The following is a 20,017-nucleotide window of genomic DNA, read 5'->3' on the forward strand; positions in this document are numbered from 1 at the left end:
ATCTTCCAGGAGAGGACCGTCTCTTCGTAGAAATTCCTGTATTCTCGTAGTGAAATTCTGCATGGTTCTATGCAACATTTCAACAAGAATTTCAGCAATTTATATTCGAATCTTGGATATCAGTTCTTCTGTCGTATCAGATCGACTACTACACATTTTGCTTTTAAGGTGACCCCATAAATCCAAATCGCCTACAAAAAAATCAGACCTACGAGACTATGGGATGCACCATTTCTCGTATTTATGCGGTTGCAAACTATGGCTTACAGTAGCCATCGATATTCGAAGAGTTTGTGATGTCGATCCTTCTTGTTGAAACCAAACGTAATCAATAATTTGTGCAAATTTCTATAGTTTTTGATCTGATGTGTCTGTAGACACATTCTCATTTTATAAAAAAAAAGACCTACACGTCCCATACTATGCCATACCATGACCCAGCATACCACACGGTAATCTTGTTGCTTTGAGTGGGTGTGGTGTATCTGTGTAGGATTTTCTTGTGTCCAAAAGTTAAGAAGAAGAAGTTAAGAAAAACTCTAAAATCCAAATGTTTTGGATTTTGGGCTTTATTAGACACTTTTGGTCAAGTCGATTCCAATAAAAAGGGGAGGTCCACAATAAGATGTTACAGCAGTCCTAAAACCAAAATTTCAACATTTTACGCCTAATCGTTTTTGAGTTCTCCAAGATACATACGTACGTACAGACGTTACGCCGAAAATGGATTCAAGGATGGTCAAATGGAAATTTCCGTTGAAATCTGAAAACTGAAATTTTTCGCGATCACAACACCTTATTATTTTAATTTGTACAAATTATTTTTATTGGTCTGATTTGAATACTAGATACTGGTTACAAGTGTTCTTTGTTGGTTGGGATTCAATTAACCACACATCTCATGAATGGTCGACTTGAGACTGAACAAGACTACACTTCATTTACATTCATACTTATCATCCTTATAGTAATATCTTAGAGTAGTTCCGAGAGGTAAACAAAAAAAAGATAGTAACCCTCAAGTAAAAGGTTACGTATATATATTTTGTTTTATAATGTCGACATATTACAAAATATAATTATAAACGAGTGTTCTGAGTCGCATTTCTTATTATTATTATTTTTTTTTTCATTTTAATGAAAAGTAAATAAAATTTATTTCACTTATAACTTCTGATTTTTTTTATTGTCATTATTGAGTTATTTTTTATTGTAATATTTTCTTTACAATCAGAGGTTAATAATTTTATTAATAAATCCATATAATTAAATTAAAAAAAAAAAAGTTGAAAGTAAAAGATTTCACCGGTGCTAAGGAGAGGATAAAAAACACTCCTGTCTAAAGTAATAAAAAATATTTTACATTTGCTATTTAAAAATTAAATTATTTGTTTAAAAATTAAAGAGATAGAACATTTCATTTAATAGAACGGAATAATATTAATAATGTCTTATAAAAACAAAATTTATAAAAAAAATACGAATAATAAACGTGTAACACGCTTGTAACAAATTATGATATGAAAAATAAATTCTAATTTAATATTATGTTATAGTACAATATGAATAGGACAGGGTAGCTTACACTTTAATATCAACGCATCATTTAATATTTAAATGACTTGAAAATAAGGAAGTGGTATTTAAAAAGTAAAGGTCCGATGTTTAATATAAACGAGATCGTGGATTTAAATGGACTTTTATATTAAAAATCAGTAAAAGATCTTTAATAATTAAAAATAAGTTACTGTGTTGGTTTTATTTTTACGTAAAATATTTGTTTTTAAAACCGAATTAATTAACCAATTTTAATTTTTTGTAAATGGGTAAAAACCCCCAAATTACAAAATAGTTAATTTCATTATATTTTTGGATAGTCTAATGCTTTAGGTAGATTTCATAAGAAAGCTATCTCTAATGTAATGGGTACCATGATTCGACTTCGGAAAATTTCGACATATCTTCGCGTTTCACATACCCCAAACCCCAAAACCACCGTAATCTCAAAAGATTATCATTTTCTTGTGGACACGATAACTGTCGTAATTTTGCGCCAATCACTTTCAAATTTTTCCTTAAAAATAACTTGTCCGAAAATATAGGCTGAGTTCGTTAACGGCCAAAAATCAGACAATGGTAATTAAAATGGGGGGTGGGGGGCTTTTTCGAAAAAACGAAATATCGCTATAACTTTCTTATTAAGTATCGGTTTAATTTGGGCATATGTGGTTTTTACCGGATCTTAACGTTTTCACACCTAAGGAACCCAAAAAACCGGATGGAAATTTTCCGGATGTTAATGTTCGTATGTACGTGTGTACGCGTGTTCTGTGTTAGTCTCTAAATCACCTATATCTCCAGAACTACTGGACCGATTTCGATCAAACGTGGTCAGATTATTTCTATATATGAGGCATTGATGCCATTACATTTTTAACTTAAAAGGTAAAGGGGTTGAGGCCGTAGAATAGTCACCCTTAGTATCTCGAGATTTCGCCTAATTAAGGTCTAAATAAAGAAATATTTCGCCTAAATAAAGAATACTTTTTTAAAGAAAAACTTTTTCCAAAATTGCAAGCCCACTCCAAAAAAATACTATTGTAATCGTCTGCTATTTTGTGACGTCTGCTATGTGTGGTAGAATTAAATAAATGAATAATATTTAAACTGTACAAAAGTAATTCGATCGCCGGGTTGACACGGTACCCGGTGTATTTAAGTCTCGCGGCTACACATCGTACAAGCGAAATTTGTTCGATGTAAGTTGTGAAATTACGTAAGTTCAGTTAGTGCCGACTGTTGCCGCTAGTACCTCCAAAAAATAAGAAAAAAGTTCATATAAACATAGGTCCGAAAACGCTTCGTTAGAGAGTTGTACAGGATGAAAGATTTCGCCCGAGTTTCAGTTCCTTCGGGTAAATTAAGGCTTTCTGAAATTTTGGGAAGGTCAATTTAGGGGCAAATTCAATTGTTTCTTATGGTTTTTGAACTGGGAAATCGAAAAAATAGATCCCAGAACTGTACCTCTCTTAGTTTCTACGATATCCCATGTAAAACTCCAAAAATAGGGTCAAAAAACATATTTTTTTACGTTTGACGTACAATAACGTTGTTAAATTGGCAATAGATCATACATTCTTTAAACACTGTAGAGAATTTAATTACAAGAAGATTGATGAAAATAATGTCAACAGAAAACAAATAAAATGTTAAACATGTTGACTCTTATTAACAACCAAACAGATTAATTTTTAACAGATTGAAGAAACTTTTTCTTTATGTACAGTAGAAAATAACTGGAGGAAGAAAGAAGACTTACTGTTTTTTATGATAATGATAAAATGCTGCTACAAGTAGTATTTCACGTGGTTTAATAACTTTAAAAAATGCCACCGTGGTCAATGCACTTTTCACGCGTTGTACTAGATTTTCTGTTGCCAGTCTAACGGTATCTTTGCGTTCTTTGATTATAGCTGCAGCGTTGAGAATGCGAGCAATCAGTTCATCGCGTGTGTCTACTTTTTTCTTGTAAACCTCATTTTTCAACCATCCCCACAAACAATAATCCAACAGTGTGAGGTCTGGGGATCTCGGCGGTCAATTAACCGGCCCTCCACGTCGTATCCATTGACCAGCAAACTTTTCATCAAGACATTGCCTTACTTCATTAGTGAAATGTGTAGGAGCTCCATCAAGTTGGTAATACATTTCAATTCGTTTCCTAAGGGGAAATTTTTCAGCAATATAATAAATTCATTACGTAAAAGTTTTTACGATAAGAATTCGACGTAATTCTGCAAACACGATTGATCAGCGAAAGGTTATTTAACACATTACCACAATTAACTAACAACAATGAGTAGTATTTAAACAAACTGTGATGAAAAAAATTTGTGTTGTCAACTTGTCATCCGTAGGTCTATAATTATTGTAACTACTAGACACATCTGTTTTCTTTTTTTGTAACATTTTCTTCTAAGTTTTCGTCGGTTTTGTTGTTAATAAAAGTCGACATGTTTAAAATTTTATTTGTTTTCTGTTGACATTATTTACATCAAACTTCTTATAATTAAATTCTCTACAATGTTTAAAAAATGTATGATTTATTGCCAATTTAACAACGTTATTGTACGTCAAACGTAAAAAAAATGTGTTTTTGACCCTATTTTTGGCGTTTTACATGGGATATATTAGAAACTAAGAGAGGTACAGTTCTGGGACCTATTTGTTTTAGATTTCCCAGCTCAAAAACCATAAGAAACAATTGAATTTGCCCCTTAATTGACCTTCTCTGAATTTCAGAAAGCCTTAATTTACCCGGAGGAACTGAAACTCGGGCGAAATCTTTCACTCTGTATAACTCGTTAACGAAGCGTTTTCGGACCTATGTTTATATGAACTTTTTTCTTATTTTTATCCTCTAGAATGAGTTGTCAAAGTATTGGCCTATCCTCCTGAATCACTCTGTATTTAAATAAAATTATAAATATTTTAAATTAAGTTGCGAACGTAAGCCGTGTATCAGAATGAATTGTATTGTCAGTTTTTTTATAAAAAAAAATTATTAACTTCACAATACAAAATATTGTTTGAATTTTTCATTCGTAAAAGCGGCTAATTAATCTTATTAATATTTAAAATTTTTTTTAAAAATTAAACAAATTTTATTTAACTGTGTAATCGCCCATAAGGGATACCGCTGGGAAAGTTTTACAGTCTTTGGATGACTTATTTATTACTAAAAGGAAATAGCTGTTTGGCTTTATCGCTTCATTTTAATAATCGTAATTTAACTATGTATAATTATGAACAGAAATAAATAATTTTTTAAAAATAATTTATTAAATTGTGTAAAAATCTATTTATGAGTCATAGTTAAGAGTAAAAATGAAGAATTATTTACCTGATATCATGTGGCATCGGTAAAGTTGCTCCTCTATCTAATAATATTTTCAAAATCTCATAATTATTCTTATGTGCCGCTAATATTAACGGTGTTATATCAGATGTAAATGTTGTTGTAGTTTTATCAACTTTTTCCCAACTCTGTAAAACAAAAATAAACGAAAAAATAGATTATTAATAAATTGTCATCGTAATTAATTGATAATTCGTAAACGGTATAGAAATTATTTATTTCTTATCTATTTGTTTGTCTAAAACCTGGAAAAAATATTTTAAATCATTTTATTTTTCTTTCAATATGTTAATTATTTTCATCGTATCTGTTCAGTTGATTACTCGATTTTATTTTAGCTTTTCGTTAAGAGTTTTTGATTTCTGATTGTCCTTCCTGTTATAAAGCTGTAATCCCGACTTTCCTTTTCATCTTTCCTTTATAAAATACGTATTTATCAATTTCGATTTCTTTTTCTTTAGACGTTAACTTTAACTTTAAGACTTTGATGCTCTTAAATATTTTAAATTTAATATACGAGATGTGTGAGAAAAGTAATGAGACTGACTTTTTACTTACCAAAGTTTTTATTTTTTTCAAACAACAATATTATTCCCTTCAAAGTAGTTCCCTTAGGCAGCTATACACTGGCGAAGTCGTTGTTCTCGCTGGAAGGCTTCAACTGGTAGGGCTTTTAACCGGTCGGTAACAGTCTTTTGAATGTTCTCCAGAATTCCAAAATGACGTCCTTTTAAGACACGTTTCAATTTCGGGAAAAGGAAAACGTTACTCATATCAGGTGAAGAGGTGGGTTAAGGAACCGTAGGAATGCGTTTTGAGGTCAAAAGTTTCCTGATGGAAATGGCCGTGTGACACTGGGCATTGTCATGATGAAGCATCCACTCGTCTGCAATGTCTGGTTGCGTATATTTCTTTTTACATACTTTTCTGTAATTTACAGTGGTTTAACCGTGTCCTCAAATCTTACAACCGTAGTTAAACTCATTTCCTGACGTCATACAGTGGTGAAATTTTATACAAAGACCTAAGTCGGTGACAGTACGATATTCCATTCTTAAATTCATATATTTCTCTATTTTTTTTATGTATTTATGTATGAATATTTCTATGTATATCGTATAATACAAAGGGAAAATCTTGAGGAGGGCAGATGAATTGATAAGATGTAGCTATCGATACGATTGATTTTGACTGCCGATTCAATATTAGTACATCAGGTGGCTGTTGAAACGGATTTTAATAAAACTAGTGATTATTTACCTTCTAAAATTAATGTACGCAAATCTTATTTACAGAGAGTTCGAAATGTTGCTGTGCAGTGGACTTATGGAAGTCTATTGACGAAAGTTTCGTAATTATTATTTTGAATTTTTATTTCATTATTTTATAGAAGCGGATGTTACAGTAACCGGGATAGTCTACAAAACCTGTTGAAAATGATCTGCAACATAAATACAATACTGCACCCGTTTTAATCTACTTTCAAACATTTTAACCGGCTAATGTACTGCAATATTCGTAGGTATGCCGTTATTGCTGTTTTTAGTTTGTCAATCGTCAATGTGGGGGACTCAGATCGGACGATGGAGCCAACAAACCCCTTGAAATGATTCGTTCACCAAAGATATTTCTTAAAAGTGTCATTGACCTGTGAGCTGTGACGTCATCTTGTTGGAACCGACCGTGGTTGATTTCCATTTATATTAACTGACTAATGAAGTTACTTAAAACAGCACGATAACTATAATTTTTTAATCGTATTTTCAAAAAAGATAGAAGCTACAATCTGCGTTCTGCTCACACCGATCTAGAATCAAATTTTCGCTTTGTTCGTGTAATTCATGGGGTGTTAGTTATCAATTACAGTCGTATTTGAAAATTTATATACTCTCCCATGAAACCATGCGTTATCTGTAAAAAAATGTAATCTTGAGGATACCAAACGAATTTTGGTCAATAAAACGTTTAAATCATTGACAATAATTTAGTCTTCTGGTATGGAATGGATCTGTAAGGTGAAACCTAAAGATCATTCAAGATGATCTTTCAAGAAGTGGAATTCTGGAACACACGTTACTTTGTAGGAAAAAAAGTCTCAGTTCTTTTCTTATAGCTTTATATGCGGTAGCCAGTCCGATATTTTGCTCTTATAACTAACCAACAGGGCTACCAACCTAACGTCGAAAGATTAGAATGCACCACATAATTCTAAAGCATAATGCACAGCTACTTTTCGAATGCAGTATAGTTATAAATAACTGGTATCATTTATAATAATGTAAACTAAATTATTCAGGTTATAATATCGTATAAAATTGCATATAAATTTTTTTTTTGTTTGCTAAAGAATTAAAACAACTAAAAGTTGTTCAACAAGCTTACTTGTCTGTTTAAGTACTTATACGATTAAAGAACAATATATATATATATATATATATATATATATATAAATAATTATTAAAAACTTGTGTTTTTAAAAATTATTTCCATTATAAACATTCTGGTGTAGTCGTAAAAATATAATCATAAAAGTACATAATTTATTTTACCTGCTTTTATTTTGATAAATTGAAAAACGATATTACTACCCAGCAATTATGTAAAATTTAAAACTAAATTTTTTTTTCAATCCTAAATAGTGATAAAATACAAGAAAAAAAGAAATAATAAATATAATCAAAAAAGAGATTGTGACTGTAATAGATAATAATTAAAAAATAATATCTTTATAGAAAAATAAATAAAATATATTATTTTTATGTATTTATTAATGATAGCATCAACAATTAAAGTCGTTAGTGACAGTGTAATATAAATGTACCGGTAATTGTGTAGTCTTGAACAGATTCTGGCCGACCGTTCCTGAGACGTGTGATTAATTGAAACCCAACCACTAAAGAACACCGGTATCCACCACCTACTATTCAAATCCGAATAAAAGCAGATCACTTTTACTAATATTTGAACCTTAGAAATCTCGACTTCGAAATCAGCTGATTTATGACATCGAGTTCAACAGTAGACCAACCCCGTGGATTGAATTTCATTTATTAAAAATTTCATTTTATTTATTTTTTTTTTAAATGTAAAGGCTATTTGAATGAAAAGTTTTACAAATCGAAACCCTTCACTATCGATATAATTGAAGGTGATAATTCAACAAGAAATCGACGACATTGATATCAACGTTTTACGTCAGGTGATTATCGATTGCCAGCCTCCATGGCGCGATTGGTAGCGTCTCGGCCTTTCATATGGAGGTCCCTGGTTCGAATCCCGGTCAATCATGTCATTTTCACGCCCTAAAAAAATTACAATTTCCTTTCATCCTCTGTATCAATATTATCACTCTAACACAAACGAAAATCGCTGCGAAAGGCTCTCACTTCGAACTTATTTTGTAAAAATATGGTAAATATGTAAAATTTTGCTAATATATAAATATACATTTTTTAATTAATTTATATTTTCATTTTATTCATAATATTTTATTTGTTGTAGCTGTGTTTAACTCGTTAAGGTTCAGTTTTAACTTCCTCAATTGTAATTCAATTTTTAGTTATAAAACCGATAATTCAACGATAAAAAAATTATCAAATTCGGTCAAAAAGGATTCCTACACCACTAGAAACATACACTAGCAAAGCTATACATATATTCGGACTTTCCTTTAGATTACCCAAGAAGAATCAAAATTAACATAATTCATTTCCAAGAAAAAATCCGCTTTTGAGAAGTTCTTAAAATTATTTCTTTTTTCTATTGAAAATAAACTTAGCTGCTTCTAAAGTATAGTTTTAGATAATTGAAACATGACTCTTATGTAACATCCTGACTTCCGTAGGAGCATACATCCGCCTTATTATCATCCCATACCAGCGCCTCCGTTCCTAGCGCTGATAGGATTTACTGGAGGTCATCTTTTAGACCCTCTAAACTTGATAAGAGCACAGACATCACTTTGGCCTCTGTAGAAAATGCCAATATTAATTCCTCGGCAGACATTTTCATCAGCGTATTTAATCCTTATGTAACACCTTTTTCTTTGATTCCTGAGATAAGCTCAAAGCTTACGGTTGGGAGTATATGAAATAGTAATTTTTTAGTATATGAAAATCTCCAAGTGTAACCGAGTTCGAACCCGGGATCTTTCGGATGAAAGGCTGACATTATACCACTCTGTCATTCTTTAGGTAAAAGAATTAAACGGATTGTTGTAGAAAATACTTACATGTGTTTTCACGTAAAATTATATATAAATATATACTTACGACTGACATTTGAATAAATAAATATATATATAAATAAAAAAATACTGAAATTTAAAGTAAATAAAAATATTGTAGGAATAAAAAAGATTTTCAGGGTTTAAGTTGTTTTGACATTAAAACATCAAAAATGTATTTATAAAATGATATTTCGCGGGAATGTATGGTAAAGAGGATGGTGTAAATATAATCGGATTACGAAAAATATATAAAATCATTTATGTTCAATTTTCTTGGCACTGGATTGATGCTTAATATAGAATCTTTAAAAAAAAAAAAACCAAATGATTTAAGGAATAAAAGTATATAAATATACCTGCTAATATTGTATTATCATAATATCGATGTATAAGAAACTACTAAATATAATTTGGTTAATATTATACTGAAAAAATAAATTAATTAATTTCAATTGATTTTGTTAATTAAGAAAAAAGGTATATAATAAGTTTTAAATAAAAGTTGGATAGATAAAGACATTATGACGTTCGGAAATATTTAATTATTCAAGATCAGCTGTTGAACTCTCCCGGCTTCAATCTGATTCTGTTTGCTGTGCTACCATCCCTCATCATTATATATTATCTTTCAGACAAAATAATATGTATAAAAAAGAAAAAAGGTCTGATGTGGACACCACATGACTTCCTTTTACACCTATTAAATTACATATACACATTTTTAAAAGTACATAAAATTTTATTATTTCATATATTATATTAATATATGAAATTTTGTATTATATTAATAATTTCTGATATTTTTTTTTTAATTGTTATTATTGAATTATTAATTATCGTAAACACATTTCTACAATCAGAGGTTAATAATTATTAATAAATCAATATATTTAAATTAATAAAAAGAAGTGAGGTCTGATCCAAATCGATGTGCCTTCCCCTTGTAAGATCCAAATATTTCATTAATTAAAGTTTTATTTGGCTATAACTATGGAACCAATGAAAATAAATACACTTATGTTATATCGTTGAAAAGTTCTCAAAGAAGAGCTCATTACTCAGTTAAGAAAAGTCCAAAAACCGAACTTTTTTTTGGATTTTGGGCTTTTTTTGGACACTTTTGGTTCATTCGATTGCAATCAAAAGGGGAGCTGCACAACTGGATGTTACAACAGTCCTAAATCCAATATCCCACAGCTAATCGTTTTTGAGTTATGCAAGATATATTTTTTTTCTACATCCCCGAGCCGGACATCCAATTAAGTATACTGGATTCGGGGGGCCTGTAATCTCCAACGGAAGAAACCAGGCCCGGCTATGCCGTTCCCAGCCCCCCCGCCGGAGACGGGGTCTCGGTCTTATCTTTTGCCAGCCTCAAACCGACGGCGCAGGAACCGAAGCCGCCAAAGCGTATCCGGGAACCCACACCGCCGGCCGGGTCTCGGTCTTTTCATTAATCCAGACCTAACGGACCCCAGGAGTCCCTGCTCCATCACGGGAACCCACACATCAGGGCATGTGAGCCCTTAGGAACGGGCTGTCCGCTTAGCCCTGCTATAAACTAAAACCCTCAGTATCCCAGTCGTCTTGCATCATCTTCTTTTATTCTGAGGACTGCTCTTGCAAATATTGCAAAATTATGCCAATTTCCGGACATAGCCAAGAGCCACTCTGAGAGCTGCTCCGGTCGGGTATGCATCAGTCCTGCATTTATACTATGTTCTTCCCATCGTCTGCACACGAAAATGGTGTGTTCGACATCGTCAACCGCATATGCGAGATACATACGTACATATAGACGTCACGCCAGAACTAGTCAAAATCGATTCAAGGATGGTCAAAATGTATATTTACGTTGAAATCTGAAAACCGAAATTTTTCGCGATCACAATACTTCCTTTATTTCGTACAAGGTAGTAATAATAACCGTTTAAAAAAATTGATTTCTAATAAATATTAAAAAACAATCTTTTAAAATGAAATATTTATGAACAGAGTTATTCACGAAGACCTGTATTTCAAGACCGTTATTTGTAAAAATAAAGGAAAACGTTCGTATAAACATAAGTTAGTTAGCTAATTTCGGCTGGTGAAAGATTTCGCCCTGATTTTTGTAAAATTAAGCCAGATTAACTACAATTATTAGGATTTGAACCTGAGAACTTCGACTTCAAAATCAGCTGATTTACTACAACTTGTTTACCGCTAGATTAACCCGGCGGGTTTCGAATCTAGTACCTGTCTACCGAATTTGAAGAAAACCGGTCAACGGGTTCCAAAGTTATAAAATCGCAGGTCAACATACATACATACGCATAAACGTCCGTCTGAAAAAAAAATTTTTTTGGAGTTGGGAGCACTGAAATAAATTTTTTTTGCAGATAATTTACAGTTAATTTAAATATATTTGTTTAACTTTTATTTACGTCTCTTTAAAGTAAAAAACTTATAAAACGACAAAATTTTAGATTATTTTATTCACTGATATACAGGTGATTCAAAGTAACGGGAAATTTTGAAAGTTGTATTGGTACCGTGGGCGATTGGTACCACTTGATAAGTGGCGCCAGCCTCTCTAACCTAACCTGCCATTTAGTTGTCATGGATCCTTGGAGCGGTGTGCAACGTGCATTTGCTATGAAAGCGTTTTACAAAAACAATGATAGTGTGGAGGGAGCGTGTAGTGAATTTCGCCGTCATTTTAATCTGGGACGGCACGACCGTGTTCCATCAGCACATGCAATTAAAACACGGATATTTAATTTTGAGGAAACCGGTTCGGCAATGAAAAAGAAATCTCCAGGCCGTGAGCGAACCGTCCGTACACCACAGAATGTTCAAGCTTTACAAGATGCTGTCACACTAAGTCCACATCGGTCAATCCGTCGTCTCTCAACATCTTTACAATCGCATAGTTCAAGTGTTCGAAGAATGTTAGTGAAGGACTTGCAATACCATCCATACAAGTTGCAGATTGTCCAGGAACTGAAACCGAGCGATGCAGTTGTGCGAGCACAATTCTGTTATGTAATGCTTCTGAAGATAAATGATAACGATAAATGATAACATTCATAAATGATGAATGTTCACGAACTGTGGGTGTCAGACGAAGCGCATTTCCACCTCAGTGGATTACATTCTCAGTTCGACTATTCCTGAGATGTGTGGTTAATTGAAAGCCAACCACCAAAGAACACCGGTATCCACGATCTAGTATTCAAATCCGTGTAAAAATAACTGGCTTTACTAGGACTTGAACGCTGTGATTCTTGACTTCCATATCAGCTGATTTGGGAAGACGCGTTAACCAGTAGTCCAACCCGATGGGTGCCCAACGAACCCGTAGACTGCCAACCTAACGCTGAAAAAATAGAATTCACCTCGTAATTCGAAAGCATACTGCACAGCAACTTTCTGAACGCTGTTTATGACAAGAGGTTACTAACATGAAAATTAAAGATTAGACATATAAATCGGTAATAAAACCGGAAGCTCAAATAGGCAGCTGAAACCTTAACGATAAGTAATAAAAGAAATAGGAATTAATTCTTTCTTTTATTAATTAATTATGAATTAATTAAGACAAAATCATTTTTTTTTTTAGTCATATCTTTAAAATGAACAATAATACAAAAATAAAACAAATATTTGAATTCTTCAAAAATAGATAAACTCTGAACAAATGATTAAAAAAAAGTTTTGAATGAATTAAGTATTACAAATTAAATGATTGAAAATATAACCTATTTTAGAGTAACACTAAACGTTAAAAACTCTAAGGTTCCAAGAAAAAAAATCCAAAATAGGGGTAGAAGAAGGGAAGAAAGCACAACCACATAAAATATTATTAATCCAACATATTCCGTAGAGGGTAATTCGAAATATATATGTAAAAGTATAAACTTTAGTACTTAGTCGTTCTACTTCATGAGTAACGACAGATTATAATTTTTATTTTAAATAACAAAAATTAAGTAAAATGCAGTAAAGTTTTCTTAATTAACCTAACTATATTTTAGTAATTTAAAATATAAAATTATATAGTACGTACACTAACTGTAGAATATAAGATTGTTATTTAAAACGGGTCTAATATTATATAATATCAGATATAATATAATTTATAACAAGTTTTAATCTGATTACACATAATTTTACCACAGTATTTCCTTTTAGGAAATACAGGATTTCACTATCAGATTAAAATACTAACGGAAATAGCTTATTTTATATCGACTTATTTTGGTTCATTTTAGAATTTTGAGTTATAAATAAACATAATGCGTTATTTTAAAAATGTACCCAAAAAGATTAAAGAATAATTGTATTCTATTGATGTAACATACCCCTGTAATTTTATAATTAAATGTATATTTATATTTTATAAAAAAATGGATAATTATTAAATGATGCCTTTTTGTAAATGACTTTTTGGGTCAGCATCATGTTAGATCTAGGATAGTAACGTCGTTTTTGAACACGTATCGAATTTTAATTATCTTTGCTGTGACGTGTCCAATTTATAGGATAATTATGTTAACAAATTATTTAAATTTGGATCTATATACTGTATTATATATAAAATGTTAAAAAATAAAACTTTGGGAGAAAGGAGAATAAAATTTTATAAGACAATGGCCATATACTTATTTAAAATGACGGAAGTGAAGCGTGGGTCGCAACGGTGCGGGAAGGATCTTTAATACAGGCTGTAGAAATGAGGTTTTTGAGAGCGAAGGCTGGTTGGAGATCGACAGAGAAATGAGGATATAAGGCGAGAATTACAAGCGACCTCATTCATTACTTGATAAAAATTATACAGGTCTAAGTGGTGGAAACATGTGGAAAGAATGTCGGAGGAGTGACTACCAGTCAGACTAAAAAATCACGGACCGTATAGTAGAAGAGATAGAGGTAGACCACCAATTACGTAGACGGATGTCGAAACAGGCTTTTAAATTTAACCGTGTTTGGGAAAAGAAGAAAAACATAAAGAAAATTGTGTGAGTGGAAAGTCACGTGCTTCTATGTAATTGGTACTTCTATGCAATATATATGGCATTGTAAAAAGGAAATCTAACCACCGGGTTGTCTAGCGGTGAACTCGTCATCGTTAAACAGCTGATTTCGAAGTCGAGAGTTGTAAACTTCACATTCTATTAAAGGCAGTTTTATACGGATTTTAATAATAGATCATGGATATCGGTGTTCTTTGGTAGTTGGGCTTCAATTAACGTCACATCTCATGGATGATCGAACTGAGACTGTACTTAGACAGTCCTCATATTCTTATTCATCCTTTTATCCATTCAAAGAACACCGGTTGTTCTCTGGTGTTCAGGTTTCAATTAACCAAATATATCAGGAATGGTCGACTTGATATTGTACAAGACTACACTTCATTTACTTTTAATATACATCATCCTCTGAAGTAATACCTTACGGTGGTTCCGGAGGCTAAACAGAAAATGAGAGAGAGTGTAAGGAATAGATGAAATAGATGAAGAAAGAAGCATTTGGAAAAAAAATAGTTAAAAGAAGAGACAGACTTATAGGCCACATACTAAGACATCCTGGAATAGTCGCTTTAATTTTGGAAGGACAGGTAGAAGGGAAAAATTGTGTAGGCAGGCCACGTTTGGAATATGTAAAACAAATTGTTAGGGATGTCGGATGTAGAGGGTGATGTAGGGGGTATACTGAAATGAAACGACTAGCACTAGATAGGGAATCTTGGAGAGCTGCATCAAACCAGTCAAATGACTGAAGACAAAAATAAAAAAAAAATCTACTATATTGAATATTAAGTCCACTTGTATTCATCGTTGACTAATTTCTAGTTCCTGTTATTGTTAATTCTTCATTATCTTAAAAATTTACGGATAAAGTACTCGATGAAAAGAACAATCTACTTGTACGATATCTGAACAGATTTCTAGCAATACTTTCTTCCTTGTATATGTTCCTTTTTTATTGATTATCATACTTTCTTTATTGCAGCATAGCTCTTTAGCTATGATACCAGGAAGTATTCACTCACAGTGTTTTGCCATTAGGGCAGGTCCTGTCACGGCTGCTGTTCTCCACCTTTCTTTCTTTTTCTTTTTCCTGTTTAGCCTCCGGTAATTACCTTTAGATAATACTTCAGAGGATGATATGTATGAGTGTAAATGAAGTGTAGTCTTGTACAATTTCAGTTCGACCATTCCTGAGATGTATGGTTAATTGAAACCCAACCACCAAAGAACACCGGTATCCACGATCTAGTATTCAAATTCCTGTAAAAATAACTGACTTTACTAGGACTTGAACGCTGGAACTTTCGACTTCCAAATCAGCTGGATTTGGCAAGATGCGATCACCACTAAACCAACCCGGTGGTTACAACTATACTATCTCCAATAAATCTAAGGTACCTCCACCATTTTCTCTCTCGTATGTCTGGCGTGCCTACTGTGATTCCTACTCGTCTTGCTTCAAGGCATTACATATTTCGTAACGCTCTCAAACTGTGTTACTCTTGCTGTAGAAGTTTCACTTCAAAAAAAAAAAAAAAATAGATTAAAAAACGAAAATTTAAAAATATTACCCCTTTACTAAGAAATTTATATGCATCCGTATAATTATCGGGTTGAATCGCGTTGGTTAGTAAAGCTTGAAAGATAAAAGTTTTATCAAATCAGTGAATTGCTGTAAGTATATGATTATCACTATATGGCTACCATCTACAACTGTAGAGATTATCCGATAAAACAGCTTTGATTTGCGCATGCGCTGCGTTTGGAGAAGAATTTGTTGTCCTACACATAATTAAAAATTTCATGCAACATGTTCTGTTTGCTTTATACTGGTTGAGGACAACTTAAATATTTATATTTACTTGTTAACAATCATTTAACACTGCTTAATAACATTAGTCTACACCAGTGATTCCGAAACTGTGCACTTCGGCGCCCCGAAACTGTGCACTTCGGCTTCTTCACAGGGGCGCCGCGAAATATTGTAAAATCTTCATTAATTAATTGAATCAAGATATTTATAACTATTAATTTAATGGTAATGAAGTTAAATAATAATGAAGGTAAACGAGTTTTATTTATTTGTATCTCTTACTTGCGAGTAGTCATACTTTTACTTAGGGTAGGGCGCCATGGAAAAATTTTAATTGAAAAAGGGTGCCGCGACTCGGAAAAGTTTGGGAACCATTAATGTACATGATTTTCGGAACAGATACATTAGTTAAAAGGTTTTAAAATATCTAAAATATTTTTTAATTTATTATATTTTATAATATATTCAAAAATTTATTTCCAAGTATTATTAACTTATAAATTTTCCTTAAAAGATTCTTGATTGTTGGGTTTGCGGGTAATCGATAGATTATTATTAAAATTCATGGTTTTATTGTTTTATTATTATTAATATATAAAAGAGTACTGGGTTAATCCCATCCCATTGTTGTTTATTAATTTGTTTTTATTTTAAAAGCTTTTTACCTTTTTTTTATAGTTAAAAAAATATTGGTTATAATACTTTTTAGTATATTAACTTAAAAAAAAAAAAAAAAAAAAAATATGCATTAAAATAAAAGCTTTATGTTTGTTTAATGTATTGAATTGTTTAATAAAATATTATATAATATTGATTTTGTTTCCTTACTGAGTTGACCGAGCGTTACTTTGTTATGTATTACTGTACCGTAACGAAAAGAGACGTACATTAACTTGTACTATTACAAGCCACTATACGTTATAGGCTTTAATATAGCATAAAGAATGTAAAATATCTTGAGTATAAGCTGTATCAATTAATTAAGAGTTCTTTTTATGGATGTAATGATGTTTATTATATATTCAGTCTCTCCGATGAAAAAGAGACTAGGTGTCTTTTTAGAACTAAATATCACTTTCAGTTAGGATGAATCAGGGATATTGATGTACGATCAGTATATTTTTATTAGGTTCGGTAAAATTGGAAACGGGAAATCAGTTAACTTTTCTTAATAAGCCTGGCACGGGATGTTTATTATTCGTTGAATATTTATACGAGGGTCGTCCAGAAAGTAAGAACCGTTTTTTTTTTGTTTTTTTTTTAAGCCCGCAAAGGACCACTTTAGTCAGAATAATTCAAGTCTTTTTTGCCGATATTTTGGCCTTTAAGTTCTTAGCTTTTACTTTCTCCCAATATTTAGTCATTCTTAATGATTTTGCTTTACGATCCTCTTCTGAATAAACCCTTTTTGTATAATTAAAAGTTCTTACTTTAAATTTGGTATTCGGATCTTTGATAACAAATTTTTATTTTTCGAATTTATTAAGTAAATCTTCGTAATTGCATGTCTTCTTTAATTTCTTTGATCCGTAATGGAGGGTTTTTTAAAGACCAAAATTGATTGATAATTCTCTTAGTAATCCTATCCTGCGGTAATCTTAACAAGTGTGTACAGAAAGAAATTCACTTCTTTTTCATAGTATCAATTAAGGATTCCAAGTTTTCGTACAGAAATTTATTAGGCGATAATCTGTTGTACTGATTTTCGTGTTTATATTTTTTGTTTATGCAGGTTCTAAGAATCCTGCGTTCAACTTCAAAGCAAAGGTTCAGTCCTATTTCTCTGATTTAATCTAAATAAAGTCTCGCTCGCGTAAGTAATTACTGGTTTAACCACAGTTTTGTAATGTCTAATTTTAGTGTTAATCAAGAGCGATTTTTTGTCCTAAGTATCTTTGGTTACTTGTAGCACTTTAAATAATTTATTAAGTCTTCCGGTTCAATTTCATTTTTCGTTACAATTACAAGTAATGATCTGTCCAAGATATTAAAATTTTTCTACAAGTTCTACTTTGTTTCCATTAATATTCACAGAATTAATAACTAAAGGAGCTATAGCCATCATTTTAGTCTTTTCGTAAGAAATTTTAAGTCCAATTTTATTCGCAAGTTCTTCTATACTTGTTATTTGTATTCTGGCTTCTGCGATACTGTTAGTTAATAAAGCTAAGTCGTCGGCAAATCCTAGGCGATTTAAATTTAAGCTATCTCTTTTGTATCTTATGTGAATATTTTTTGGATTAATTTTAAACCGTTCGCGCATCAGAAATTCTAGTGCACAATTAAGTAATAAAGGCGAAAGTCCGTCGCCTTGTCTCAGTCCGGATTTTATGTTAAAAGGCTCGGAAAATTCACCACGAAACTTCACTTTAGATTTTGTATTTGTCAATGTTAAACCGATCATATTTACCAATTTAGGATCCAATCCGAGATTTCTCAGAATTTTTAACATCGAAGGCCTATGTATGCAATCGTACGCTTTTTTTGAAATCAATAAAATAAATAATCATCTGTTTTTGCTTTCTATTATAACAAATGTATTGTATCTATTTTAACACTAATATATGCATCATAATCAACATTTTTTAAACTAATCTTTCCACATCGTAACTTCTTAAGTTCAAGCATCTTTTAAATCGAGGCACTAGTGTTTGTATGCCATCGTCAAAGACGTCTGCCGTCAGTCCGTTAAGCTACTCACGAACAGCTGTGTTGACGTCGTCATCACTTTCACGTAACTAAGACCGTGAAAATTCAGGAAAATTTCTCTCAGATAGTCTTAACATGAAACACCGGTTTTATTTAAGCGTCTGTCGATCTGCTCTTTCAGCTAATGAGAATAGGGAGACCTTAGCGTTGCTCGTCACGAACAGTTAGATATTCTTCATGCCGTAAATAAACGACATAATTTCCTTCAGTTTCATTATATTCTCATAAATACGACAGTAATTTTATGATAAATTTCTACGGAATGCATTTCTGCATTCAAAAACGTATGACCGATTCGTACTTAACCTTCTCGACAGAATTTTCATTTTACTTTCCCGTCTAGATAGCGCTATAGCTGTAGAAGGGAAAGTATTGTAATCGGTCCAATTTGGGCATATGCGATTTTCACAGGCTCTTCGACATTTTGACACACGTAAGGGTCCCAAAAAACCGGGCGGAAATTATCCGGATGTTAATTTATATCTGTTCGGTATCGGCTTCTAAATTACCTTACATCTCCAGAACTACTCGACCGATTTTGACCAAATTTGGTCAGATTACTTCTATTTATGGAGCACCACTGCCATTACATTTTCAACATAAAATGACAAGTAGATGAGGCTGTAGAGTAAGACATACTGAGGGTAACCTTACTAATATGACCTAATTAAAGTCATATTTTTCTTAGACGCATTTGTAGACGTTTAAAATGTAACGATATTTGCAAACAAAAAGTTTTTTTGCAAAATTGCAACCCCACCCAAAAAAACAAAAAAAAAACGCTCTGAATTTTTATGGGCATCGACTGCTAAGGTCATTAGCCCTCGTCACATTCTTTAAAAGAAATTATTATCTCCATCAGGATCGTCATATGTAAGGGTGTAAAGGGCCCTTACATTTTATTTAAAAACACAAACTTCACAATATACATTAAGACATAAAAGACAAGGACAATCACAAACACTTACGGGGTGTAAAGGGCCCCGATATTAAAATTTGATATAAGGTTCTCAAAAGACCATGAAATTAAAATTTCAACTTATCAATACCATTTCTTTCTTTATATATATATATATATAAAACTACCGCTTAGAGATTCTTTTATCAGAGCTTTAAACTTTCATTTTATAGACTTTTAAGAAATCCACTGGCGTGTAAAAATACAACTATATTTTCTTCATTTCCATTATCCAGATCAGCACTAATATTATTTTTAAGACGGAACCTCTTTCCGAGGTCCTCATATATGGTACACTCTTCTATTAGATGCTTGATTGTCAGTGTTTTATTACAAACACCGCACATTGGTCTCACTTCGCCGGTTAACAAAT

The 20,017-nt window shown here is 32.0% G+C and overlaps 1 protein-coding gene across 2 annotated transcripts in view; it reads right to left on the minus strand.

The window, feature by feature from the left end:
• LOC142332043 (transient-receptor-potential-like protein) overlaps window positions 1-20,017 on the minus strand; it is a 190,276-nt gene that overhangs the window by 144,890 nt on the left and 25,369 nt on the right. For both annotated transcript variants that reach the window (XM_075378148.1, XM_075378147.1), the window contains exon 5: window positions 4,904-5,046. In XM_075378148.1, coding sequence (XP_075234263.1) covers window positions 4,904-5,046 — 143 coding nt within the window. The remainder of the gene's footprint in view (window positions 1-4,903; window positions 5,047-20,017) is intronic.

Source organism: Lycorma delicatula, chromosome 11 (genome assembly GCF_047948215.1).
Source record: "Lycorma delicatula isolate Av1 chromosome 11, ASM4794821v1, whole genome shotgun sequence".
NCBI classification, from domain to species: domain Eukaryota; kingdom Metazoa; phylum Arthropoda; class Insecta; order Hemiptera; family Fulgoridae; genus Lycorma; species Lycorma delicatula.